The sequence below is a fragment of the Piliocolobus tephrosceles genome, chromosome 9 (assembly GCF_002776525.5).
Source record: "Piliocolobus tephrosceles isolate RC106 chromosome 9, ASM277652v3, whole genome shotgun sequence".
NCBI classification, from domain to species: domain Eukaryota; kingdom Metazoa; phylum Chordata; class Mammalia; order Primates; family Cercopithecidae; genus Piliocolobus; species Piliocolobus tephrosceles.
The window spans coordinates 44,866,220-44,894,212 of NC_045442.1; the positions used below are offsets into that span (position 1 = coordinate 44,866,220).

General features: G+C 36.5%; 1 protein-coding gene and 1 pseudogene across 2 annotated transcripts; one reads left to right on the forward strand and one right to left on the reverse strand.

Annotated features, from left to right (window-relative positions):
* LOC111551334 lies at positions 1-12,035 on the forward strand (annotated as a pseudogene).
* Positions 8,391-26,580, reverse strand: LIPN (lipase family member N). Of its 2 annotated transcripts, XM_023225221.1 has the most exons (10): positions 26,448-26,580; positions 25,049-25,164; positions 24,294-24,411; positions 22,026-22,224; positions 20,258-20,367; positions 17,796-17,932; positions 15,740-15,886; positions 12,162-12,233; positions 11,542-11,613; positions 8,391-9,268 (listed from the first exon to the last, which is right to left on the reverse strand). In XM_023225221.1, exons 2-10 carry the CDS (start codon positions 25,154-25,156, stop codon positions 9,035-9,037), a joined length of 1,197 nt encoding a protein of 398 aa, XP_023080989.1. In that variant the 5' UTR covers positions 25,157-25,164; positions 26,448-26,580; the 3' UTR covers positions 8,391-9,034. The 2 variants fall into 2 exon arrangements, with proteins under 2 accessions (XP_023080989.1, XP_023080990.1); XM_023225222.1 differs by lacking the exon at positions 12,162-12,233.
* Between the last annotated feature and the right edge of the window lie 1,413 nt (positions 26,581-27,993).

Here is a 27,993-nt window from a genome sequence, read left to right on the forward strand (position 1 = left end):
ATGGAGCTGAGAATTGAGAAGCCTGCTCTTCATAATGATTTGAAACTTTCTAGTCCCAGAGAAAAGTTGACCAAGGAACTGCCCAAGACTGAGTCCATATGGAAGAACTTCACCTCCTCTAGGAAGAAAGTGGGAAGGTTTCATAAAATAAATGAATGGATTCACAGAATCAGCAATAAAGTTACTTTATTACATACAAAATGTTACAATGGTAGGAAATCCCTGAAAGCCAATACAGGCCACTCTGTCATCTTTGAATAAGTTAGATGTGGGAAAGTGGCCAGTTTTCTTACCTTTTTTTCTGAGGAAGAACTGCAGTTAATTCCTCAGTCTTGTGTCTTTGGCAGTGCTGGTCTTGAAGTTTTATATCCTACAGTAATATCCTGGCACAAACTGCTGTGGCTGTTTGAGGTTAGGTAACATCCAGAGCATCATCAAACCTTGGAGACTGCATTCTTTAAGTGGCATAAAGATAGCCAGCCTCAGCTATGGGAGTGGTATATACATTTTCCTTGCAACAAAATAATAAGTCTTTACTTGGGGGCCATGATGTGTACAGTCAGCTGGGCTTTGGGACAACTAATCATGGTTTCTCTACTAATTTGTCAAACAAGTCATTGAGGTTGCTTATGGGTCTCACCATTCTTTGGTGCTAATATCTGATGGAGAGGTATTTGCCTGGGGTTATAATAACTCTAGACATGTAAGATATAGATCGACAGTTAATTAGCCAATTGCTCAGAGAGTCACTGGCTGTTTACGGAATAAAGAGGCTGTGAACACAGCTTGTGGACAGGTGTGCTCCATGGTGACGGTAGACACTGGGGAGGCTACCTGTACCTACAGACACACATTAGTATTAACAGATGAAGGCCAAGCATATGCTTGAGGTGCCAATTATGGGCAGTTGGGCACTGGCAATAAAAGCCACCATTCCTATTCTACCTTTGTCCTTGTGGAAAAGGACAGAATTATAGAGATTGCTGTCTGTCACTCTTCCCACACATCTGCGGCCAAGACCCAGGGTGGGCATGTGTACGTGTGGGGCCAGGGCCAGTTTGTGATCCTTCCTCACCTCACCCACGTCTGCACGTCTGCACTGATGACACATTTGCCTGCTTTGCTACTCCTGCCATCACGTGGCGCCTCCTCTCTGTGGAACCTGATAACCACCCTCACAGTGGCTGAGTCACTGAAGAGGGAATTTGACAACCTGGACACTGCAGTCTTGAAATTTGTGGTCGATGGAAAGTACATTTATGCACATAAAGTCCTTCTCAAAATTTGATGTATGTGAGCATGTTCATTCATTGTTGGAAGGTAATGAGGATAATATTGTAGAAATGAGTGAATTTTCATACTCTGTTTACTGGGCCTTCCTGGAATACGTGTACAAAAACAGTATCAGTCTTTCTCCTGAGGAGGCAGTAGGATTGCTAGATTTGGTTGCATTTTATAAAGAAAATCAGTTGAAGAAAGCTCTGCCAACAATCAAGGCATCTGCAAGGAGAGTGCAGTCACTCTGCTTTCGACTGCTGTGAAGTATGACGCCTGGGATTTGGAAGAATTCTGCTTCAGGTTTTGCATAAACCATCTGACTATAGTAACAAATTTCAGGTTTTGCATAAATGGACCATGATCTCCTGAAGAACTTTTTCAGAAAAGAAAGCAGAGTTAAAGCCTTTAAAAATGGATCCCATCTTCAGAAAAGGAGTTTCTGAACCTTTCTGTTTCCCCTGCAAAAGTCAGAGATAATCATGTCTCTTGAATTAATATTATGTTTGAAGAGTTACATTTGGCTGAGTACTTGCATCTGTCAAAAGAAGGATGATGGTGAGTAATTTCATCTGCCTAAATCCAGAGTTTATGTAGAAAGCATTGAATACTCTGATCAGATGTGACTAAGGTCAAGGAAAAAAAAATGAAATATCTTATTTACCATTTCCTCTTTTGAGTCACTTAAGTTGGATACCTTTTGTATCCTGGTCTCAGTATATGCTATTCTGGCCCAAACATTTTGTTATTCAGCTGGCTGATTCCACATAGACAGCCTGATAAGGAGTGCTGTTCCTACCACATTGTCAGTACCCAGCATGGTGCCTTGCATATAGTAGGCACTCAATTTATTCTAAATCTTCAGTATGCCCAGATAATAGCTTTAGTGGTGGAGTACTGGATGAAGGAATAACTTGCACAAAGTAAATCTAAAATACTCTAATTATTGAAGTTCTTATTCTTCTGGTACATGATTCTGAGAAATAGTGGCTAATTTAGAGCATTAATTACAATTCACCAAAAGGCCTTGGCTATTAAATTACCCAAGATTCAAGTGCTAATTTTGATTTTCTGTTTACTCTGAGTCATTAAATTCTCAAATGGGATTATTGAGTATGAAGTATTATTTCTGAATGAAATCCCTGGACTGGTCTGCCTCACATCCTGACATAAAGTCTTTTACTTTTCTCTATGTTGAGTGATTTGCCTCTGTAAGTGAAAATGACTATGTATTTTTCTTGCAGTTGACTTTCACGTCACTATAAAATAGGTCTTTTAATTTGGCACTAGTATAATTATAAAGTACTATCTGAAAAGGAACTAATACTTACATTTCATGGGCCGCATTAATAAGAATAAGATAAATTTATACTGTTTATTTATTTAGAGAGAGTCTTGCTCTGTCACCCAGGCTGGAGTCCAGCAGTGTAATCTTGGCTCACTGCAACCTTTGCCTCCCAGGTGCAAGAAATTCTCCAGCTGTAGCCTCTTGAGTATCTGGGATTACAGGCATGCACCACCATGCCTGGCTAATTTTTTGTATTTTTAGTAGAGGCGGGGTTTCACCATGTTGGCCAGGCTGATCTTGAACTCCTGACCTCAAGTGATCCACCTGCCTTGGCCTCCCAAAGTGCTGGAATTACAGGCATGAGAATTTATACTTTTTAGATCAAAACAAGTCACTCAATTGCAAAAGAGAAACTGGAATGGAACATAGTGTCAGATTCTTCTAATATGTATCTCACAATATAATATTATGTAAATAAAACTCCTTTGGAATTAGGAATCTTGTTCTGATGCTGAACTATTTGATAATAAGGTGCTTATCTGCAGATAACAGAAAAAAATCATCTAATCAAATTATTTTATCTTATGGTAGAAGACAATGAGGCCCAGAAAATGTAACTTGCTCAAGGTAAAACAAAATAATCCTCCAAAAATCAATTGAACTAAACAGATATAGATCCTTGGTTTTAGAAATTAAGATACCTGACTCCCATTCACAAGCTTTTCACATTCTGGAAAGGGAAGAAAACATGTGGAGTAAGCTGAGAAATATGGTTACCAGCCTATGGTGAGATAGATGGTGGATGATCTCCAAAGGTCACTCAGGAAGGATGTGGTTACCACTAAAGCCTGGCCACATGTGAATCACAGCTGTTAAAAATATTGCATCTTCTTCGGGGAGTACTTTCATTTTTTAGAACGGCTAATGCTAAGATTTTTTTTTTAAACTCAGAATAAAATATAAGAAACAAGAATATACTGAAATAAAAAGAATATTGTATGAAATAAAAAGGAAAAGTTAAAAAAGTGGCTTTCCTATGTAATATTTTGCACACACAAACACATATATCCAGAAATACATGCATAGATATGTATGATTTAATACATATTTAATATACATACATAGAAAGATACATAAATATAGGTGAAACAATATCCTGGAAAAAATATATCAAAATTGATGCAACAAGACAAACTTCATTTGTAATGTTTAATTTCCAAACCCTGGTAGTAGATATAGATGTTCAATGTAGTGTATTCGGTACGGTTTTGCAGGTCTGCAATTGTTCATAATAAAAACGCAATAGTTTGGTGGCTAAAGAAAGACGGACAGGATAAAGAAAAACTGAAAGAAAACTAAAAATGGAAACACACTGGAAACTGTAAAGCACAGAATTCCATAGAAGTACGTTAGTAATCCTAAGAAAAACTTGATTACCAAGCCCACAGATCAGAGAAAAAGACAAAGAAATAAAAATAATTTTTTGACAGAGAAGATGGTAGACATTGAAGAAACATATAGGTAACAGATTATTGACTAGATTAAAACAAAGGACTAAAAGGAATAGACACATCAATATTCAAAGGCATGATAGAAGAAAACTTGGGTTAAAGAAACATGTAAGTGCAGATTGAAAGAGTTCACTGCAAAATTAAAGGGGATACTTTTGCAAAACTGTGCTCGCTAAGTTCATTTCATTATACAGATGAAAACAAAACTATAATAATATAAAACAAGTATATAAGCAGAAATTTAATTATTTTCTAAAAAACCACAACAGGTTACCTACAAATAAATAAAAATGAAGGTGACTTTACACACTTCTGTTGTAATGCTAAACTCCAGAAGAAAATAGAAAAATGTCTACAGAATCTTGTGGTGGAAAGATGTTTTAACTTTTTCTGTTAAGGCAACAAAAAACATTCTCAGACATTCAAGGGTGCAAACAATATTTAAAACATTTCTTCCTAAAAAAATTCCTTGAATATATCAAATAGCTAACAGGTATATCAAAAAAGTGGAAAACAAATTTAAAATTAGATAAATAACTATGGAAATATACATATGTATTATGCCAATGCCAAAAAACACACTTGAAGCTACTGAGTATCACACTATACTTATGATATGTGCATTTTATAATAATTAAAATACACATGTGTAACTTTGTGATATGAATACATATTTCATTATAACATTAAACATACTCTGGTTCCATGCATACCTGAGACAACTCTTGTGGAGTAGGTGGTCAGTAATTTTCCCTTGGCTTCACCCCCATACTGATTTGTTTGTTTCTGTTTTGAATGTTCAGAATGCTTTGAACCACATACTGTTGATGTCATATTTTCATAGACTCTGGGACCAGATTTTCATTACCTAGAGTTTCCAGGGATCTTTTCTTTGAGGTAGGGGTAGAGTGGCAGGATGTAGAAGATATTTTTAAGTGCTTATTTTGTTTTTAATTTTTAATTTTTGTGGGGGTACATAGTGGGTGTATATATTTATGGGATGTATGAGATACTTAGATACAGTCATACAATATGTAGTAATCACATAAGGGTAAATAGGGTACTCATCACCTCAAGCATTTGTCTTTTGTAACACAAAGGATACTATTTGTGTTATACTCTTAGTTATTTTTAAATGTACAATTAAACTATTGACTATAGTCATCCTGTTGTGCCATCAAAAACTATAAAACTGCTTATTTTGATTAAACTTATTAAGACCACATCATATCCCAAATAAATAATCTTTCTTAGCTAAGTTGACTGCTTTGATAAGGAAAGAAATTCACACACAAACTAAAATGGCAAATATGCATAGAGGGTACAAAAAGAAGAAAGGTTTGACTCCAGAATTTCTCCATAAATGGAATTTATGGACAATCTTATAGGAAATAGAATGCAGGAGAATGATGAAATTTTCTTGAAGGTGCATTCCATAGAAAGCACACCGTTTTTATAGAATTTACCTTTTTATATCTGTATACTAAAAATTGTTCATGCTTTTATTTATATCAATACTTCACATAGATTTTTAATGATGGTACACTATTGTTATGATTATGATTATTTTCATTTGGTTTGGTTGTGTGGGAGATATGATGATACCGATGGCGGTTTGGACAGAGCTAAAGACATGTCACATGTCACATCTTGACAATGGCTGGAGGAAGGCCTTCGCAGTCAGTCAAGGTATAAATACTAGCAATCTGTTTTCACTGTACTCCAAATCACTTCTTAAATCACATTAGAACTCTAAAATGTAATGAGAACCGGGTCACTGTTTTGCAATCTCTAAATGTCAAATTAAAATATGAATCAGGGATTGTGTAGTCAAGTCAATGGGAACTCTGGCTTGAGTAACATATTTTCCCTTGAGGCAGTGTACAGATTACAGAATGTGTTAGCACAGAAAATTTAGCTTTGAGTGGGACATGAAATTAATTCAAATTAAAGAATCTGAACTGAGTGTTCTTTTTATTTTCAAGACATGTCACTAAGCAGTGAAAAGCCAAAAAGATAAAGCCAAAACTTGGAAATAACCCACATGTTTTTCAGTGAGTGAATGGTTAAACAAACTGTGGCATGCATACCGTGGAATGCTATTCAGCAATAAGGAGGAACAAACGATATACGAAACAATTTGGATAGATCTCAAGGACATCATGCGAAGTGAAAAAAGCCAATATCAAGGCCACATACTCCATGATTTTATTTATAAGACATTATAGCGATGGAGAACAGATAAGTTGTCAGGGATCAAGTTCAAGGAGAGCTGGTCATGGTGGTAGTGGTGGTTGACCATAAAGGAATAGCAAGAGTGAATTTAGTGTGGTAATGGATAATTCTATGTCTTAATTGCTTCTGTTTTCAAGCTACTTAAAATGTTTTAGGGTGGTAGACTTACACAAAACTCTCCAAAAAGATAATTTGGAAGCATAATAAAAAGTGATGTAGGCTGGGCGTGGTGGCTCGTGCCTGTAATCCCAGCATCTTGGGAGGCCGAGGCAAGGTGGATTGCCTGAGGTCAGGAGTTTGAGATCAGCCTGGCCAACATAGTGAAACCCCGTCTCTACTAAAAATGCAAAAAAGTAGCTGGCCATGGTGATGGGTACCTGTAATCCCAGCTACTCGGGAGGCTGAGGCAGGAGAATTGCTTTAACCTAGGAGGCGGAAGTTGCAGCGAGCTGAGATTGCACCATTACACTCCAGCCTGGGCAACAAGAGTGAAACCCCATCTCAAAAACAAACAAACAAACAAACAAACAACAACAAACCCAAGTGATTTAGAAGAAGGAACGGTAATTCTAGGGCATATAGTTCACGGAAAACATTTCAGAAATGGTGGTATTGTGGGTGATCAAAGTTGAACAAAGCCCTGATGGTGAAACATGTGCCTTGTTCTTTGGTTAATGAGTCTCAGAAAGGCCGTCACTTGAGCAAGACTTTGCCTCTCTGAAACTGATTATACCGTTTGCAAGAAATTCACCAAAGTTCAGAGTCAGAATTTACATTTGACATAAATTTGTGTTGAATGACATTAATGTTATTATTTACCTTGTTCTATTAAAAATGCAATGGGATATTGAGGCTTGGGAAACTAGAGTAACCTGGTGAGTCTGTTTCAAGGTTGTGAGCCAAATTTCTTGGTTTGTATAAGTAAGAAAAATAAGGAGAAACATTGTCAACATATCTAAAAATTTGTATTACAAGTCTGTGGCCAAGTTCCCCATCAGTAAAGTGTTGCTAGACTCCATTCCTGCTTGGAAGTTATCTTGGTATTCTGGACAAAATAATGAAATGTATTATAATTAATCTGACTGCACCTAGCTCTAGTATTAGGACATTTTCTGCACCCTGGAGTCCTCCAAGTCATGATTCTCCTCCTGAAAGTAAGCCTTTTAAGGCTTCGAGAGCCATCAATTATTTAGCCTACATAAAAATGTATAATAAAATATGTATTCTTTTATGTTTATCTTCCTTTACTGAATATTACATTTGTGAGATTTAGACAAGTTGTAACATTATATCATTACTATATTAAAAATTAAAAAGTATAAATAAATCACTCATGTTACTACCCTGACACAACTAATTTTATTTTTTATATTGCTTCAGTTTTCATTATATACAAATATTTTATAAAGACATATAATTGTTTTAATATTTGTATATATTTGCAATCACATAGTTCTACCAGTTTCATTTTCTTCTCTTCACACATAACATTATATCATGGGTATTTTTCCATATTATCACATGGTTTTCATAGTGACCATTATTCCCCATCAATACATATACATTAAATTGATGAATGCTAGTTTTGAGAGAAGAATGGCTCCAGGGGCCAGCAGCTTGTGGATTTGCCAGCAGAGCAGGGCAGTATTATGGAGCTGGCTCTGGATTTTCCAAGGATCATCTCTGTTAGAGAGCACAGAAGAAGGATATCGGCCTGCATCAGAACACTTGATCAGATTTACAAACTTGCTCAGAGTCTTTTTTGGCATCTTCTAATCCATTTTCTATGCAGCAGCCAAAGTGATCGTTACAAAAATATGGCGATCAGGTTTCCGTTAGGTAAAATATTTTGGTGGCTTCTCATTGCCTTTAATATGGAGGAAGAAAATGCTTAATGTTTAGAGACTAACTAGCCTAGTAGTTTCTGCTTCTATCTTTAGCTTAATTTTTTATTGTCAGTTTCCTATCTGTCAGTTTTTCATGGAATGTTCAAACCCCTCAAAGAACAAAAAGCCTGTAAAGGGGGCATTACATGCTAAACAAAGAAGCCTCCCTATGATTATAAAATGATATCGATGCTGTAGAATTTATTTCTGCTTAAATAAGAAAGATTTTATGCATGTATCCTATTATGGGTTCAAGATTCCATTTACCCAGATAGCCAGGGATAAGATTATAAGAGGAAATGGCTTCTCTGGAAGAATCTTTGGGGACTTTTTTGAATTTCTGATGTTGAAAATACCTAAAAAGTAAAAATGTCTAGTATATCTTCAGGATAGCTAAGAAACTTTTATAAAGAAGTTACAGGCCCTCCTCCTAATCCCACACTCTGTCCATTGCCATAGCAACCCATATAAATAAAATGACAATAGAGGTTTCCATATAGGACCTTAAAGGAATTTCACTGTTCCTCTGAAGCTTTAGACATTTCCATACTTCATGGTATGCCCTAAAAATTACAATTTAATTAGACTTAAATATCAGAGTAGCAACTTATTTATTTTTTTGCCCAATCTACCTCATTGTTTATAAGGACCTGTAGATGGTCCCATGCAAAGATGTCTCTAAACATCAATAACACTAACACAATTAACTTGGAAAACAGACTCCATTGTGCATCTTCCCCAGGGTGCTGGGGGACAACATCATTGTTGGTTACTATTTTTTTCTAAAGTCCCTTATGGGCTTGGAAGTAACTTGTAACTGAAAAGTAAATGCACTGCATTTAAGAATATGCCTTCATTAAAGCTATGATTTCACTGTACATCCGTTGAGGGGCATCGAGGCCCCAGACAAAATCAAAGTGGTTCCAATCTGGCAATAGCTTAAAGTAACGAAGACTCTTGATTTGAGGGAGTATCCTGGCCACATCCTGGGGTGTTACAAGGACATCATGTCCACCAGCCCAAATAGCAGTAGGCACTTTCATGGCAGTCAGGTCATATATAGGCGGATGAGTCTGTGGGAGAGAAAGCAAGGGCATTCATGAGAGGAAGCTCCTCAAAGCAATAACTACAAAGCCTGCTAAATGAATATGGACGATGGCCATAGTTGTGTTAGGCACCAGTGACATAGGAAGAAAACATACAATGGTCTCTACCTTCAAGAAATTTGCCAAAGAGGGAGAAAGGCAAGATAGCTAAGCAAATATTTGTATACAAAGTAAGGTATGTTAAATGCCATAAACACTCCCAAAATAAAATGGAAGTAAAGACAAAAAACTATTTCCACTTGAGGGCTTCATAAAAAGAGGGGTCCTGTGAAATGACTCTTGAGGGAAGGTTGCATTTTGACAGCAGAGATGAGGGTGGGTGGGAGGCAGGAAGAGTTTGTAGGCTATGATCAGGAATGGCAAGATTCCCAATGTACCTGGAGAACAGAATATGTAAGGGGATATGATAGGACATAAACTTGGAGGCAGATAGTCAAGGTCTGAATGTCAGGCTAGGAAATTTAGACATATTTTGGAAGTTTTGGAGACAAGGTAGGGTCATTTCTCAGAGGTCTGTCTTCAGACTACCGTGTGGGCAACAGTTAATGGAATCACCTAAAGAAAGAACAGGTTGAAGGCAAGTCCTGAAAAAAATCTAGATGAGTAGTAGAAATGGTCCAAATTAAAGCTATTGGGATGGCTGACTTCTCCAAGGAGGAAAGAGAGTTTTGAAGAATCCTCCGGGAATGCTAATCATTTCAGAGTGGTGAGAGGAGGAGTAGCCAGTGCTTGGGACAAAGGCAACAATCACAAACAGAAGGAAAAGTCAGACACCACTGTGGGAACAGAGATAATGCTGTGAACTTGAGGACAGAGCAAACTGTTGAGACTAGTTTTTTGGAGGGAATGTAATAAAAATCGGCATCAACTAAGATTAATTCACAAAATAGGACTGGCTTGGAGCAGAGCAGGACCAGCTAACTGTGGATAAATTCTAAGGACATTAACACTCACACATACTTTAGTACTTGACCATAATGATCTTGAATATGTGTGTTTATTTTGTTTCAGTTTCTTGTAAATGTAAACAATTTATAAATATAACATGTTTATTAAAAATAATGGAAGAAAACAGACATATGTGAAGTCCAAAATGAGAGTCCCTTACTGTTTCATGTCCATCCACTTCTTTTCTTCTTTCTTCCTCTCTGAAGATAACGACTTTAACATTTATTTTTTTTTCTAGACCTTTTCTAAGCATTTGCAAATACATGCATTTGTGTCTAAAAATAGTGTCAGCAGCAGGGAAAAAACTTTTAGGGGTGATAGAAATGTCCTATATTTAGATTGTGGTGTGGTTACACAAATAGATATATTTGTCAAAACTCATTAAATGGGACACATAAAATTGGTAATGTTATTATATGTAAATCATGTCTTCAAGTGATTTTTAAAAATAAAATATACATGGTCTATCTCTTGTAGTGGTTTTAAGGATTGGTAGAATTATTCCTCTAACAGACCAATTCATTACTGAGAAATTGATTAGTCTGATTGTTTTGATCCTCAGAAACAACTTATTAATAATTGATCTATAGTTGCACTAGTAAATAGCTTAAAATATGATAGCCTGGGAAAATACTTAAAACAATTTAATTTGTTTAGTTCATACTTATAAGCCAAGCCCCTGGCTATGAGAATAGAAAAGTGGTGACAGGATTAATTAAAAGTACAGTGCTAAACGAGTCTACATATTTTTATGTCTTAAAGCTATATGTAAAAAGATGCCTTATGATCCAAGTCTTCAATGTTGGGTAATACTTAGTCAACTTTCATGTGGAATTCTAATTTTTCTGTTGGCATTAAAAAGTGTATATTCATTTATGCTGTAAAGATTTTTATGAAACAATTTCTATTATTATGTAGCCATTAAAAATATATTTAAAAACCCCTCAGTAATGTTAGTCATCTCTTACTATAGCTTAAGTAAAATAGAAGGATTAAAAGTTGTGTAAAAGTGATATAATACTGAGAAAATTGGAATAAATACACCAAAATGTTAGTACATATAGTTATCTCTGGATGGAAGGATTACACATGATCTAATTTCCTTTGTATATGCTTCTTTAATTTATAAATTTTCTGAAATAAATTTAAATTAAAATTAAACTTTTTTAAAAAAAAAAGTTCTATCAGTATAAATGCCACCAAATGACAGGTAGGAGTCTTTCCACCCTCAAATAATTTTTTTATTATAATTTATCAAAATCAGCATTCTGTGATTACTGTAAGTAGCTCACCTGATTGTAGTGTTTCATATTATCGGCTTCATTTCCCCAGTCATAAGCTCTGAATTCGTCAGATTGGTAAAGCTGAAACAAATGTTTTTTAGAAAAAGAGTAGTGAGGGTAAGAATCATGAGAGCTAACAGCAAATTTTAGAAAAATACTGTATGCTAGGAAGAAAACAGGGCTCCTAGATCACCAGAAGGATGTAAATACCCATTTTACAATTATGACAAGTGGAGCTCAACAGAAAAACGAGCAATAACCCCCCTTTGGTTTAAAGGAAAAGTTCATGGAAAACCAAGCCTCATTAGAAAGAAGTCAAATCCCAGATACTTCTCTCTGGAGAAGTCTCAGTTCTCCTGAGGCTTCCCCAGTTTACCTCTTGCTTCAGTTTAGGGCCTATTTTAAAAACTCTGATTTAAGATGGTGTTCATTTATGTCATCTACTTGGTCTGTACCATAAAATCCTTTCTCTTAAATTCCAGGGAAATCAAGGCATACAGAAGGCAGCAAGGACAAACTGGAAACAAGCTCTTAAGATTCTAGGGTAGGCCTGTTAACAGGGTCAATTCTGTCTTTTTAAATATGTTGAAAATAAGGATTGGAATGGTTTTCCATGACTAAGACTCTACCTGTTTTATATGCAGAATGTTCTGTATTGATGAACCAGTAGGAGCATGTGACATATACACGTCCATTCGACTCTAAAGGAGATAAAACTCATATTACAGCAATTGCCCAACAAAATGTTGCCTTTCAGAATCAGAGAAAATGATACACAGAAGAAGCAAACAAGACTGGGGCTTCAAAAATAACGAGGTAGAATTATCTAGATAAATTACCATTTATGTCAATACTTGAATGTGAGCGAACCACAGGCTGACTAATGGAATGGACTGCTTGACAGCAAACCTGTACCAGCTCTGAATCTGTAGGATAATTTGCTTATTTTCAAGTAGAAGGAACAGTAATGGTCATCATGGAGCAAAGCCAATTAGGAAAGGTTCTATGCGCAAGTGTGGGGGTGATGCTTGCATGTGCACCCTGGTGCACTGTGACAGATTAGATCAGAAAACCAGGAGTTCAGGCCCTGTTGTTGTTAATGATCAGCTTCATGAACTTGGCCACCATATTTAACATCTTTGAGTTTCTGTTTTTTCATCTATTAAATGAACATACTAAAAGTCATACTACCAATTTACTAGGCTTTTATGGGGATAAAATAAAATATTGCAAAAGTAAAGCTAAAAGCCAATTTTTCCAAAGGTTGTTTCAATATTTGTAAACACTATAGAGATGAAAATTGTAGAGATAAAATAGCAATCATAATTCTATGTCTTAGAAAATAATGAATCTAAGAGAAACTATTAAAAATCTTTACTTTTGAACAAGCCAACTTTGAACAATGGTTCCTTATGGGTTTCAGTCTAACATAATTTAGCTTCTTAGAGAATAGGGGTACAGAACAATTATCTTGCGACTGACTTCACTGTAACAGCCTCATTGGCTGCTATTTGGAATACTAGAGACAACTATTCAACCACACCAGTCTGCGGATGTGAACTCTTCCTCCTCCTTCTTGAATTCTCAATAACAGAAAATGAAGAGGTGATAAAACAGCACTGCTGCTGCTTCATAAAGAGGGGATCCCATCTCTCCACCCTGTCCTGTTATTTTGTAGGTTAAGTGGTGAGTTTCATTTCAAAACAAAAGTCACCCACAAAGGAAGGAACATGTGAAATAAGATCAAAGTTTATCTGTGCTTCTCTCCTTTTTTAGGATTTTATTTTTAATGCAACATATTCAAATGCAATAAATTCAAATTGACTGTAGTAAGTTGTGGCTGACTGAGAACATGTAAGAAGCTACTACCCATTATAAAACATTCATCTTCCTAAATTTTGCCAGGGAATACAAGAATGAAGTGCCTATTCACTTCCCCAGTCTTCATAGTCAAGGTTTGTTGAGTACTTAATCTTCTATGTATAGTAGACATCTACCTTCATGGTTCTATATAAATTTTAGGCTTTTTTAAAATTTCAGTGAAGAATGTCATTGGTATTTTGATAGGGATTGCATTGAATCTGTAGATTGTTTTGGATATATGGACATTTTAACAATATTGATTCTTGCAATCCATAAACATGGAATACCTTTTCATTTTTTAATATCATTTTCAATTTCTTTCATCAGTGTTTTATAGTTTTCATTGTAGAAATCTTTCACTTCTTTGGTATGGTTTATTCCTAGGTATTTTATTTTATTTGTAGCTGTTATAAATGGATTACTTTCTTGTTTTTTTCTTTTTTTTTTTTTTAAAGATTATTTGCTGTTGGCATATTAAAATGCTGCTGAATTTTGTATGTTGATTTTGTATCCTGCAAATTTAATGAATTAGTTCATCAGTTCTAGCAGGTTTTTTTGTTGGAGTCTTTAGGTTTTTCTAAATATAAGATTCTGAGCAAAAAGAACAAAGCTGGAGGCATCACATGACCTGGCTTCAAATTATATTACAAAGCTGTAATAACCAAAACAGTATGACACTGGCATAAAAACAGACACATAGACCAATGGAACAGAATAAAGAACCCAGAAATAAATCCACACATTCATAGTCAACTAATTTTCAACAAAGGCATCAAGAACATACATTGGGGAAAGGACAATTTCTGCAAGAAATGATGCTGGGAAAACTAGATGTCCATGTGCAGAAGAATGAAATTAGGTCTCTATCTCTTGCTATATACAAAAACAAAATAAAAATGGATTAAAGACAAATTTAAGACCTGAAACTATGAAACTACTAACAAACAAAAATTGCAGAAACACTCCAGGACATTGGTCTGGGCCAATTTGAGGTAAGCCCTCAAATGCACAGGCAACCAAAGCAAAGATGAACACATTAGATTACATCAAGCTAAAAAGCTTCTGCAAAGCAAAGGAAACCATCAACAAAGTGAAGTAACAACGTGTTGAATGAGGGAAAATATCTGTAAACTACCTATCTGACAAGGGATTAGTAACCAGAATATATAGAGGTCATATAACTCAATTGCAAAAAAAAAAAAAAAAAAAAAAAAAAAAAAAACTGATTTAAACATGGGTAAAATATCTGAATAGACATTTCTCAAAAAAAGACATACCAACTGCCAAGAGGTACATTAAAAACAATGTTCAACATTACTAATCATTAGAAAAATGCAAACCAAAACTACAACGAAATACTATCTTATTCCAGTTAAAACAGCTTTTATCAAAAAGATAGGGAATAATGGATACTGGCAAGAATGTGGAGAAAAGAGAACCCTTGCACAGATCTGGTAGGAATGCAAATTAGTACAGGCACTATGGGGAAGAGTAGAAGGGATCCTCAAAAACTAAAAGTAGAGCTACCATATGATCCAGCAATTCCAGTGCGAGTTCTATATTAAAAAAAAAAAAATCAATCCATGGAAGAGACATTTGCACCCCCATGTTTACTACAGCACTATTCACAATAACCAAGATATGAAATCACCCTAAGTGTCCATCAACAGATGAGTGGATAAATAAAATGTGGTACATTTTGACAGTGGAATACTATTCAGCCACAAAAAATAATGAAATCATGTCATTTGCAATAATGTGGATGAAACTGGAGAACATTACATTAAGTGAAATAAGTCAGGTATAAAAAAACAAATACTGTATGTTCTCACTCACATAGGGGAGTTAAAAAAAAAACTGACTTTATAGAGATAGTGAGTAGAATGATGGTTACCAGAGACTGGAAAAGGTAGTAGGTATCGGGGAAGGATAAAGAGGCATTGGTTAATGGGTACAAAAATACCATTAGAAGGAATAAAGTCCTGCATGCACAATAGGATGACTATAGTTAACGATAATTCATTATATATTTTAAAATAACTAGAAGAGTCAAATTAGAATGTCTCTAACAAAAAGAAATGATAAATGCTTGAGGTGATGGATATCCCAATTACCCCAACTTGTTCATTACACATTGTGTGCTTATATCAAAATATCACATGTACCTCATAAACATGTACAACTATTATATACCCATAAACATTTTTAAAAGCAAAAATAAAATCTGTCTTTAAGTGTTTGGAATATCATATGAATTTATACAGTAAATAGATACATCAAAATGAGTCAAAGGAAAGTTGGAATTTCTTAAGGTATCAAATGGCCCTATAATTATCACACATACCTGATTCATATTTTTCTTGTTGGATCCAGCCCATAAGGACATAAATTCACTGCATATCAACCAAAGTATCTTATTGTTGCAGATTTTGGTAGAAGGTATCTTCTTTTTCTTATCTTCTAAAAAGAAACCTTTGGTACCAAAAACAGCCTATGAAAGTAAATAATAATTACCTTTGAATGAGATAAAATATTTGCAAACTATCCATATTATAAGGGATTAGTAACCAGAATATTTAAGGAGCTCAACTTAATAGCAACAACAACAATGACAAGAAGCCCAAATAGCAAGAGCAAAAAAACCAGAATTAAAGAATCATCTTCAGACTTCTTGACATTTCCTTCCTTCTAGGAAAGAGCCATGCTTGGGGATCTATTTGTACTACTGATTCAGTCAAGAAGACCAAATTATTCAGGAAAGGTGACTTAGGAATGTATCTCCTAATGAGGAAGATTATCAAACATTACTTACAAGGAAATTGCAATAAGGGCTCTCAATCCCAAATGCACTTCTCCATAGTGAAGCTTCCCTGTATTCTGCCCAGTCAGTGCTTGCCAGTATTTTTTCTCACTAATTGGTATGAAATGTAAAACAGTTTTTCTTAAGGTCAAATAGTACCTTGAATATGAGGGAAAATCGAGGTTTTCCATGTTACCCATGTGCACATTGCATTCAAGTACTGTCCCAGATTAGCCAGCTCTCAGGCTGAAAAATAGAGAATGGCGAACCAAAGAGAAGGAACCATTGAACAGAAAAGATATGATAATGTCGCAAAGGCAGCACAATTGAAACTTCCAGGACTTGGGAAAGTAAACTCGGATGGGGATTCCCGGTGGGGTCTTGGAGCTTCTGGGGGAAACTGATGGAAGAAAAGAGCAGGAAATGGGACCTAAAAGTAGCAGGAATATTGTCAGTGGGAAATGTGAAACTGAGATAACCCAGGAACATTATTTGCCTTATAGCTGACCTATGTAGGAAGAGCAACACATATGTGTATTTACAGATAGATGTGTCTCTCTCTGAATTTAATTTAACAAATTAGTTTACTCATGCTGCCAAAATATAGAAAACATTAAAAACTAACTGATGTCAACACATTTTGAAATAAACGAGAAAAGCTCTTGAATAAGGAAGTTACATTATTTGTGCTCTCAGTAAACAATACAATGAAACTATTATCAGACCAATCATTAGGCCCTATGGAAATTCTTCCTTGTGTTAGCTCACAAACATTTTTTTTTTTTTTCCATTCCTACCACTCCACCCAAAACCAAGATCTCATTTTCTTATATATGAATTATTTTGATATTCTAACTGGTCTCCTTGACTTCGGATTTGGCCCAAATCCATTTTATCCATCATCCCAAATTCAAAGGCCAATTTTGAATTTGATTAAATGCTATGTTCATTGTGGCAATGACCTTTGTAAAGAAACAAAAGCAAAGAGAAAAAAAAAAGAAACAGAAAAAAACCTCTTTAGTAGATAAAATTCCAAATCCACAATTGGCAACCAAATGACTTCTTCAACTCTTGAAAAATAACCAATAAATATTTGAATTAATACTTGAGTTGTGATACCTTTAGGCTTTGGAATCTTAGCTTTAGTAAATTAGGGTAAGTTTCCATATTGGAAGGAATATATTAATAAGGTTTTTTTAATGTCAAAATTGGACGCATCAGTGATTATGGGTAACTTGAAGTGTCTTTCATTTGGGCAATGTGAATTCATTGACCTACCTGACTAAATGGAACAAAAAAAACTTGGGAAAACAAGAAAAATCTTTGTTGTCATACAGCACTCAGCTCAGCTAGAGATTCTGACAGATACTTAGCTCTGCTAATGACCTTGTAGAGTAAATTATATTACAGAACCTGCAGATACTATGACACAGATATGCGCACACACGGAGACACACATACACAAGCACATGCCCACAGAGTCTAAGTTCTATAGATTTTATCTAAATTTCCTACTTTTACTTTACAGTAGACTTGAAAGTAATAAGGATTTCTGATCCAAAATGAGATCCTCAGGTACATTTTGGTGAAAGGAGCCTACCTTGATTATGGAATTTGGAAGTAGAAAAAAACTGGTAAAAATGCCCGTGGGATATTTGAATGAGATCACAGGACCCAAGGCAAAATTCATTTTGATTCTTTGTGCCAGTTCGGGCATGGTGGAAAAGGCTACAAACCCTGAGAGAATAGGAGACAAGACAATCTTGTAAAAATAAATACTTATGCAACATTTCTAACAAAAATGGGGCTCTGCTTAGTCATTTTTCCTTCTATCGTGATCATACTGGGGATGAATTGGAAGCCTTCTGGGTTATTCTACAAAGATAATCTGCCTTCAGTCTTCGCTGCTCTCAAGTCTCCAATTTTATTTTATTCTATTTATGGACAATTTGACTTGACTAGGGGAAATGGAGTAGCTGGCAGGGGAAAGGTGATGATTAAGCTGTCAGAGTAGCTACTACTGTGTGAACTGAAGGTGACCTCACTTCCCAAGCATGGGGTAAATGCTGGCAACATTCTCATTTCATCCCTAACTCTGAGATAGCAGAACAAATCACAGAGCTTCCAGAAGCAAATAACCTGTCACAGGAGGTGAATTGATTTCTTTCTACAGCATCACCCAGTTATTCCAACAAGTTTTCTTTCTCACTATGGAATGAAATTTCACTGCTCCCAGTGGCTTGCTGGGTGTTTATCAACCCTCTAGACTCTTCCCTGTTTCCAAAAAGAAAGGAGCTTTCCCTAGCGTCCATGATGGCCCAGTAAGGACCAGGCGTCTCCATTTGCTTTGCTCTTTCAGCAGTAGCATTGCACCCCTTTGTATCTCTGTGAGGATGGAGATCAGCACGACACTGGGTAGGCTAGGAGGAATATCCATATAATTTGGTTTCCAGAGGTCCCTTCCTGGGCCTCCACTGATGTGTGTGTGTGTGTGTGTGTGTACTGAAACACTTGTTGAAACATTGAAACTGTCTTGGCCAGATAAAGAAGAACTGAAATAATTGACTGAACAATTGATAAAAAAGACTCTGAATCAGGAATAGTACTTCCCCAGAGGGTGTTTGGAAATGTGCAGAGGTGAGATTTTTGGGGGTCACCCTGACTGCAGAGCCCTGTTTAATGGGCTGGGACCTAAATGTCCTACAAAGAGTGGGTGCTCCTTACATAACAGAAATTGCGCTGTCCAAAACACAAACAACATTCACTAAAAAATTTTATGCCCTAAATGTAACACAGAGCACAGATAATCAAATTCTACATTTTTTTTTTTTTGCAGATCAAGTATAAGATCAGATCTAAGTCCTACCCACTTTCCAAAACCAACTAAAGTCATTCCTTCTCTATACCATTTCTCCAGAATCCTTACACACCCCATTGGTGAAATCAGATACACCTGGTTTGAATCTGTGTTCTGAACTTGTGTTTCTTCTTCTATGAGATGGAGATAATAACAGTCGGGTTGTTTTGAAGATCAGAGGGAGATACTGTGGGAAAGGTCCTGAACACAAGACCGTAACACATAACAAATGCTCAATACGTGTTAGACACTGTAATTATTTGCCTATTAGTGGCATTTTTGATCTCCTATGAATTCTTTGACACTTTTTTAGTATATGCTCTCTGATGCTAGCTAACTGCTTGTTCTGAGCTTGGAAAGTGCCTATCAATCTAAAATACTAATTAATATATGTTACTGATGATCGTAGTGATAATAAAAGTATTTCCCTAAACTAAAATAATGCATTTTCACATGATTTATTCTCTTAAAATTGGAAACTTTCGTGGAAATGACAAATTCAAAGCTTTTATTAGTATGAGTTCCTTTCAACTTTTACTTGGAACTAAATTATTGATTTCTTTTCAAACTATCTGGGAAGTAAATTGTAAAGTAAATTAAGTAAAGTAAGTAAATTAAGAAGTAAATTGTCAACTTAAAAAACTTTAAAAATTTCTACATACTGCTTATGTTTACTTGTTATTTCATAAATACTAAATCACACACTAAATAGATCAGCTCAACTGATTTATTATAGTAAGCTTTTGTGTTCCAACAAACAAATATAACCATGTCTTTTCAGTTTATTTAAATATAAGTATAAGCCCCTCCCTTTTATTTTTAAAAAATCTCATTTGGGTTGTGAGAAAGAGATGATTGATGCACACTCATTATGTTTCAGCCATAATCCATGGCATTAAATTTTACTTTTTCAGCTCGGAGGGAATCTAGAAACTTACTCTGCGGAATCATTTCTTTGAATTTGGAACACACGTTATTCCTGGGAAATTGCATCACCATAGTCAATATGCTGCTGTGACCAGACACCCAGGAAAGGTTTGCCCTACATATAGTCTGTACACTGCAGGCTCATAGCTACTCAGAGTACTAGGGTTATTCCCAGCAGAGGACAGAGAATTGAAGGCACTATAAATAGCAGTTATTTTATTCCAACATAAAGATGAACTCCTGTAAGACTCTGAGAACACTGACCCTCAAAAACATACCTATTGTAGTGCCAAGTGAATGTCCAATGAAATACAATTTCTCCTGACCAGTTTTATTTACAATGAAGTCTATGACTCCTGGGAGATCATATTTGGCCATTTCATCAAAACTGCAAAATAAAACAGGGGCTTTTATAAATACTTGCAAGTTTAAGTTTAAAACTCAGAGCACTTGCTCACTTCTTTTTTACACACAGATTCTATGCTGTTTACTTAGATTCAGTGTGTATTTCATTATTTATCCAATTATATGTAGGCTATTGTAGCTTTTTGTTTGTCTGCATATATACATTTTACTTCCTCATAAGAGGAACACTTTCAAGACTTGTGTATGATGTTTGAAGTACAACCTTATGATTCCTCCTCTTCCTTCCCTTCTCTTGCTTTTCTTTGCCCTCCCTTTCCCCATCTGGCTTGCATGCTTCTACTTCTGACTCCCCCATGAGGCTTCACAATTCTTAGGGCCATTTAATATCCATATTTGGAAACAGGACTTTTGTAAATCACAATTCTACCATTTATGAGCTTTGCAACTCTTAAGAAGTTACTGAAATGCTCTGAGCCTATGTTTTCTCATTTGAGAAATAAACAGGGTAGTGCCTGGTTTACAGGGCTGCTAAAGGAGTTTAATGGTATGAAAGAAATGACTCTGGCTGCTAGTAGGCATTCATTAAGATGTTGTTAGTAGTATTCCTGTCCACATAGATACATATATATATGTGTGTGTGTATATATATTTAATATATACCATATATTCCAATATTCCATAGTACCAGTATTTTGTTCTTCAGACGGGAGGAGCAAAAGGGCCTATATAACGTTTAGTCAAATCAGGTATTCCATAAGCCAGAAGCCTGTTTATTAAAAGGACATGTGAGGAAATCTACGGATTGGGACTTCCAAGAATGGGAGAATTGTTGTGACACCTCCTAAAGACTAGTGGTACAATACTTCCTGATGCTTGCCCCTGCCCAAGAACTCTGACCATAACATTCTATTCTATTCCTCTACTCTTCTCAAACTTTCAGTGGGTACTGAATGTTCTATTAATGTAATAGGAATACACACTCTGTTCTAGCAGCCGGTTTACAAACCAACAGGGAGCTTAGGCCTGAAGAAAGAAAGTCTATTGCAGGCATCAGCCTGTCCTCTAGTGACAGCAGAAAACTCTTCCATTAAAAGAAACAATTAAGGTATCAAAAAGATTCTTCTTCATTGCCCATTAACAAGGTTTTAAAAACTTAATATTGGAGTTTTCGTGAAAATGGTACTGTGTGCGATCTCAATCACAGTTTCTCTAAATCAGTACAGTCCTGGTCCAAATCATCTTTACACAGTTGATTGGTCATCCAGAAGAAATGACTTGCAAAATTATCACTTAAATGAACATAAGCTTTGTGAGGTCAGAGAGTTGGTCTGTTCCCTGTTTGAGTGTTCGGGGCCTAGAACAGCGCATACAGTAGCCACTCAGTAAACATTGGCTGAATGAATGTGCACACTAGTCATGATCATTTCCTCAGCTGTCTCTTTGGACATACTTTTAATGTATAAAATTGACGGAATTGGATGAAAAAATGATCTTGTTGAAATGCCATACTTTGCCTGTGAAAAATCAAAGCTTCTTGCTGTTTCCCTCCATTGAGATGTTAACAGAAACTACAAGGAGTTATATGACTTCAAGCGTCAAAGTGTATCATTAATAGCACACATGTTATTTTTTTTAAATTGCCTCCAGTCTCCCCATTGAGTTTTCTTAGCTAATATTTACCTAAAGGCCCAGAATTTCTCATCTGTCTCTGAGAGTGTTTTGTGTCTTCTCGACCAAGTGTTTCCCCGACTGTTTCCCATCCATACATCATAACCTGCATCTGCTAGAAGGAATCCAAGGCTTCCATTGGCATAATTCTCAAGCCAGTAGGCATTGTCTGCAAACAGGGCATGCTGCATATACACAACTGGCCGGGGACCTGGGGGGAGAAAGGGTAAGGTGAGAGAGGGAAGGAGAGAAAGAGAGAGAGAGAGAGAGATCAATTTATGGTAAATAGAGCATGTCAGAAACATTACAGAAATACACACACATGCACACATGGTAAAACAAAAACTGTTTTCACTTTTCCCTTGTCAATAGTATAGAGCATTATAATCAGGTAACTTCAGTTTCTTGAGCACATATTTTGTACCTGGTGCTATGTTGACCTATTTATATGTATTAGCTTACTAAATTCTTATAACAACTCTATAAACTAGCTGCTATTTTGAGAACCCTCATTTTGTAGATGTGGAAACCAAACTTTATGTAGTTAAGTAACTTTCCCAGAGGGCCACCCAGATACGAAGGCCAGAGCAGGGACTCAAACCCAGTTCTTTTTATGTCAAAGCCTGTACTGGTAACTACTCTGCTCTATGTATTCGTATATACAAATTTCCTGGTTGTGAAATTTATCGTGCTTACTCAAGTCCTGTAGCTCTTCCAGAGAGGAAGAAGAGGTGAGTGTAGATGGAAACTGATTATTTCCTCACCAAATTTCTATTCAAATCCCCATCCTCTGCCCAGTGGACAGCATTTAAAAACTACAACAGTATACTCAGCTCAATGTCCCTCTGCCAACTTCCAGATTCCTGAGGGAGAGAGAGCATTCAGGGAGATGCAAAGAACCAGGGTGGAAGGTCAAGTAAGGCACTATAATTTCATGACTAAGAGCAGAGGCTCTGGAGCCAGGATGCCTGGGCTTAAATTCTGGTCTGTCAGCTTGCTATTTGTGTGACTTTAGACTTCTTAACATAACCGGTTGTGCCTTAGTTTCATCATTTGTGAAATGGTGACTATTAGTGGTACCCATCTCATATTGTTGATGAGAGGTTTAACTGATTTAAATTATTTAGAACATTACATCTAATGAATGACCTTTAATTCTAAATCTTTTCAAAATTATCTCTACTTAAGCAAAACCTTTCCCATAAAAGTTTTCTCCTTTTATATTTCACAGCTCCTTCACATCTGTGCCTGGGATTGCCAGATTTGGTAAAAAATAAAAACAAAAGTAAGCAAAATGATCCAGGATGCTCTACGAAATTTTTATAAATAGTGATAATAGTGAATAATGAATAGTGTATCTTAAAATGAGACTTATAAAAAATTATTTGTTGTTTACCTTCAAATTTAACTGGGTGTTTCATATTTTAACTAGTAAAACTACTCATATCTCACTCTCATTTTTCATTCTGAAACTGGAGATATAAGAGGGAGAGAATGTCAAACATGACCTCAACTGGTATTTAATATGTGTGGTGGGAGAAAAGATGCAAAATGAACATGGTAAGCAGCTGCCAATAAATTATTTGCTTTTGAACCATTGCAGATATTTTGCTTATTTTATTTCTTCTTCAGAGGCTTTGCAGTTAAATTTTCCCTTTTAAGGAGTATCATTCCCCTGCTGTGGCATGGCTGGCCCCTCATTCTAGAATTCAAGCCTTATTGACACCATACTCTTTCACTTCATGAACCATCTATCTCTTAGATCAAATGTATGTGGATGTTAAGGTTTTCAGTCCTGGAAAACTTTTCAGAAATGCTGTTGTCATTTAACTAGATTGTTTTTATCCTGCAGAGGGAGGCCCCTTGATTTTAGTGGGGGCAGGAGAGGCTCTTCTTGGGTGCCCCACAGTCAATTTCATACAACCCAGCAAATCTCCTTCTGACAACGAGGAGATCCATTTTCCTGGGACAAAGCAATTTTCCACATGATAAATCAGTAATGAGGTGACAAAACGTAGGCTCCGCCTTCTTGTTTACACCCTAACAAGTACCTCTGGTTGCAGTTAGCAAGATCAGTCTTGCTGTCTGTATTTTTAGGTTCTTATCTGTCTTCAGATAATTATCAGGCAAAGAATAAGCCTCCCTGTTAACTATTTAAAGTCTAATCCAATAATTCAAACCAATTTTGATAAACTCTGTTGATGCATATCTAGCACTAAATTCCTCCTGAGAAGGAAGAGGTCAATGCAGCCCCCTTTTCAGGAGAGACATATCTTGTACCTGTGCTCCTAATGTGTCTTCGCCCATAGGGAATTCTGTTGACAAGGAGTATGTACCCATCTTCAGTGGTGACTTCATACTCTTCACTGGGATAGCCATTATAGATGATGATTTCACTCTGCCCAGTAAAAATACAGTCATTAGTGGAACTTCTCCAAAGGATATAAAAAGGAATTAAAACAAACCATCTATTGTGTGCTTATTAGGGTGAATTATCTGAAATTTATAACACCAGGTAACTGTAAACTTAGTAAAGTCTTAATACAAAATAAGTAGAATGTTCAAAAATATCTACTATTGGCAAATATTTTGGAGGGTAGGGGAAAATTTAGCATTGACCCATTCTTTCTGACAAAGCTATATTCTTAAGTCAATTGTCTTTTGAGGCCCCTCTTGGTTTAAAAGTAATAGAACTATAGATCAATAGAAGACAATCATGTATATCAGCAAATAGCTTGATATTCTTAAAACATAAATTCAAAAGAGGAGTTCTTTCTATAGAGAGATAGAGAGATAGATAGGTAGATGGATAGATAGATAGATAGATAGCACAAGAGCACAATTTTGGTTTCCATTACTGGACAGTATTCATTTTTCAGCCAAAGATCTAACTAACTTGACTCTTGCAGAGGTCAAAAACCATCTATATTTTATCTGTTTTATCAGAGATTTTATGTTATAACAGAACCTTTTGTAACCTCATAATCCATTAGTCCTGCTTTATTTGATGTTCTTCACAGTTTTCCATGACTTACAGTATTCATCCACACCTCAGGATTCACTTCATTTTCCAAATCAAGGAATCCACCAGCATTTAAAGTTCCACAGATCAAACAACTTGTTGTTAAAAGCAGCCACATCATAGAAATGCCTGGCATAAAACATTTAATAGTCACAGATTAATTATATCTATTAATGTTGATTAATGAACTAAAATGATTAATGAAATAATAATTAATGAAAACTTGAATAACACTGAAAGCGGATAATGTATTAAAGGGAATAAATACAGTGAACTAACTTTGAGCACTATTAATCTATTTTTTCATATAGAAGTTGTCTTGATTATAATCCAGTTCCTAAAATGAAATAAATTTAACCAAGTATGGAGGCATTTTTGGTCTGTAATCAAGACTGAATTGCTTTAAGTCTTTGTTTGCCTACGATTTGCCAAAATATCTAAAGATTCAGAGGACAGGTTTTCATACCATGGCCAAGTGAAAAGTGGAGTTATCCCCTAGCTAAGCCCCATATCCCACAAAGTAAACAAGAAAAATGGATGAATAAAACTTTAACCAAACAAAAAAGCTTATGATTAGTTTCTAGTGATGTGACTATGTCTCATGTGGCACCCAAAGGCAAATTTTGCATATTTCAATGTGCAGTCTCACTTCCTTGCCATGGTTTAAAAGTATGTCTGTTCAAAGGTAGACCAACACTATAACACTAAACAGTATGCTAATCATATAAGTGCTGCAGTCAAATGGTCTAAATTTGAAGTCCAGCCTCACCACAAAAGAACATGCCTAACCTCAGGCAAGTGTTTTAGTAGTTTTGTCTCTTGGTTTCCTTGTTAGTAAAATTGGGACGATAATATAACCTATCTCATAGGGTTATAGTGAGGATTAAGTCATATAACAGTGCAGAGTAAGTTCTTAATAAACACTTTAACTATTTTTCTTATAAAAGTGAGCGAGAGATAAATATTAGAGAGAATTTACTATAACAAATTAAGATTTAACTTCTAGAAATGCAGAGTTTACCTCTGAAGCTACATAGCTTTGCATACATTAGCTATGTAGTTGAAGATCATCTTATATCTGCAAACGTTATGAAACTTTTCAAATTGTATGAAACTAATAATAACCAATAGCTACTGAGTGTTCTTTTGGTAGGTCTTGCTCTAAATAATCCACATGTTATTTAAGCTCTCAAAATCTCCATAATTTTGGTACTATTATTCTCATTTTATCAATGAAAAAAAAAACACAAAGGCTTAGAGAGATTTAAGACCTGCTCAAGGTCACAGAGCCAACAGGTGACAGATCTAGGGTGGACACTCAGGCAGACTCACTGCAGAGCTCTTGCACCTGACTGCCAGTGCAACTGGCACCTTCCAACCTGCCTCCTGGTTGTGATAGATCTTCATCTTACCTAGTTAGATGAGCTTCACCTGCTCCCAAGGACTCCTTATTGATGAGGAACTTCTGAACTTTTGCTTTTGACATCAGGCTGAAGAGTAAGAGATGATTACAGTGACAGTTAGAAGCTAGAGAGATGAGAAACAGGAAGCTTGTGAAAAGGAGGAAGCTTTAGACTGAGACACACACCCAAGGCGTGTCCCTGACACACCAAATGCTGTGATGCACTTGTAGGTTGGGAAATAGTGGTCTACATGATGCCAAATAACCAGTTTGACGGAATCCTTCATGTTTCCACTGAGTGTCTGTCATTGTTGGGAGGACTTAGCAATATTTTCAAACCAGTGTGTCAAACAGGGAAGTAGAACATACTCAAGATCTTAATGGGCTATTATCAGAGATAATAGTATCTCCCTTCCCCACTTGATCCTTCATGAGGATCAAACAGAGAAACATGTTTAAGGAACTAGTGCCAACCATGCAGTGTGTAGGGATGTGTGTGACTGTAACTCGTTTGAGAAGATGAGGGAACCCTGACTCCAGGATCCTAAAACCAGAAGGAATTTGGAACTAGCAGTATGGCAGAGGAAACTAATTCACATGCCAAAGGGATTTAGCTTGCTGCCAACTTTAGCACAGTAACCTTTGTTTACACCAGTGGTTAAAGGCAGAAATGGAGGCCGAATAACAACAATTTAGCTCTAAGCCCCACATGAGATACCAGATAATAGAGGTACATGTGCCTCAGTTTTCTACTTCACTTAGTATGCCTATGGAGCTTAAGCAGTAACTGAATCTCTTTCGTCTCCCAGCATGAAGAAGGGTAGGGAAAACTAGGTTGCTACCCAGCATCACATAGGAGTTTCAGTTCTATTAGTTTGGATTTACCTCAAATCCTTAACTCTTTAAAAAAAAATGATATTTTGGGGGCGGAGCAAGATGGCCAAATAGGAACAGCTTCAGTCTCCATCTCCCAGCGCGAGCGACACAGAAGACCGGTGATTTCTGCATTTTCAACTGAGGTACTGGGGTCATCTCACTCGGGAGTGCCGGACAATCTGTGCGGGTCAGCTGCTGCAGCCTGACCAGCCAGAGCTGAAGCAGGGCGAGGCATCGCCACACCTGGGAAGCGGAAGGGGGAAGGGAGTCCCTTTTCCCAGCCAGGGGAACTGAGACACACAACACCTGGAAAATCGGGTAACTCCCACCCCAATACTGCGCTGTAACACCGGCACACCGGAGATTATATCCCACACCTGGCCGGGAGGGTCCCACGCCCAGGGAGCCTCCCTCCTTGCTAACACAGCAGTCTGCCGCAATCTAACCTCAAGGCAGCAGCGAGGCTGGGGGAGGGGCGCCCGCCATCGCTGAGGCTTAAGTAGGTAAATAAAGCCGCTGGGAAGCTCGAAATGGGTGGAGCTCACAGCAGCTCAAGGAAACCTGCCTGTCTCTGTAGACTCCGCCTCTGGGGACAGGGCTCAGCTAAAGCAGCAGAGGCCTGTCCAGACGCGAACGACTCTGTCTGACAGCTTTGAAGAGAGCAGTGGATCTCCCAACAC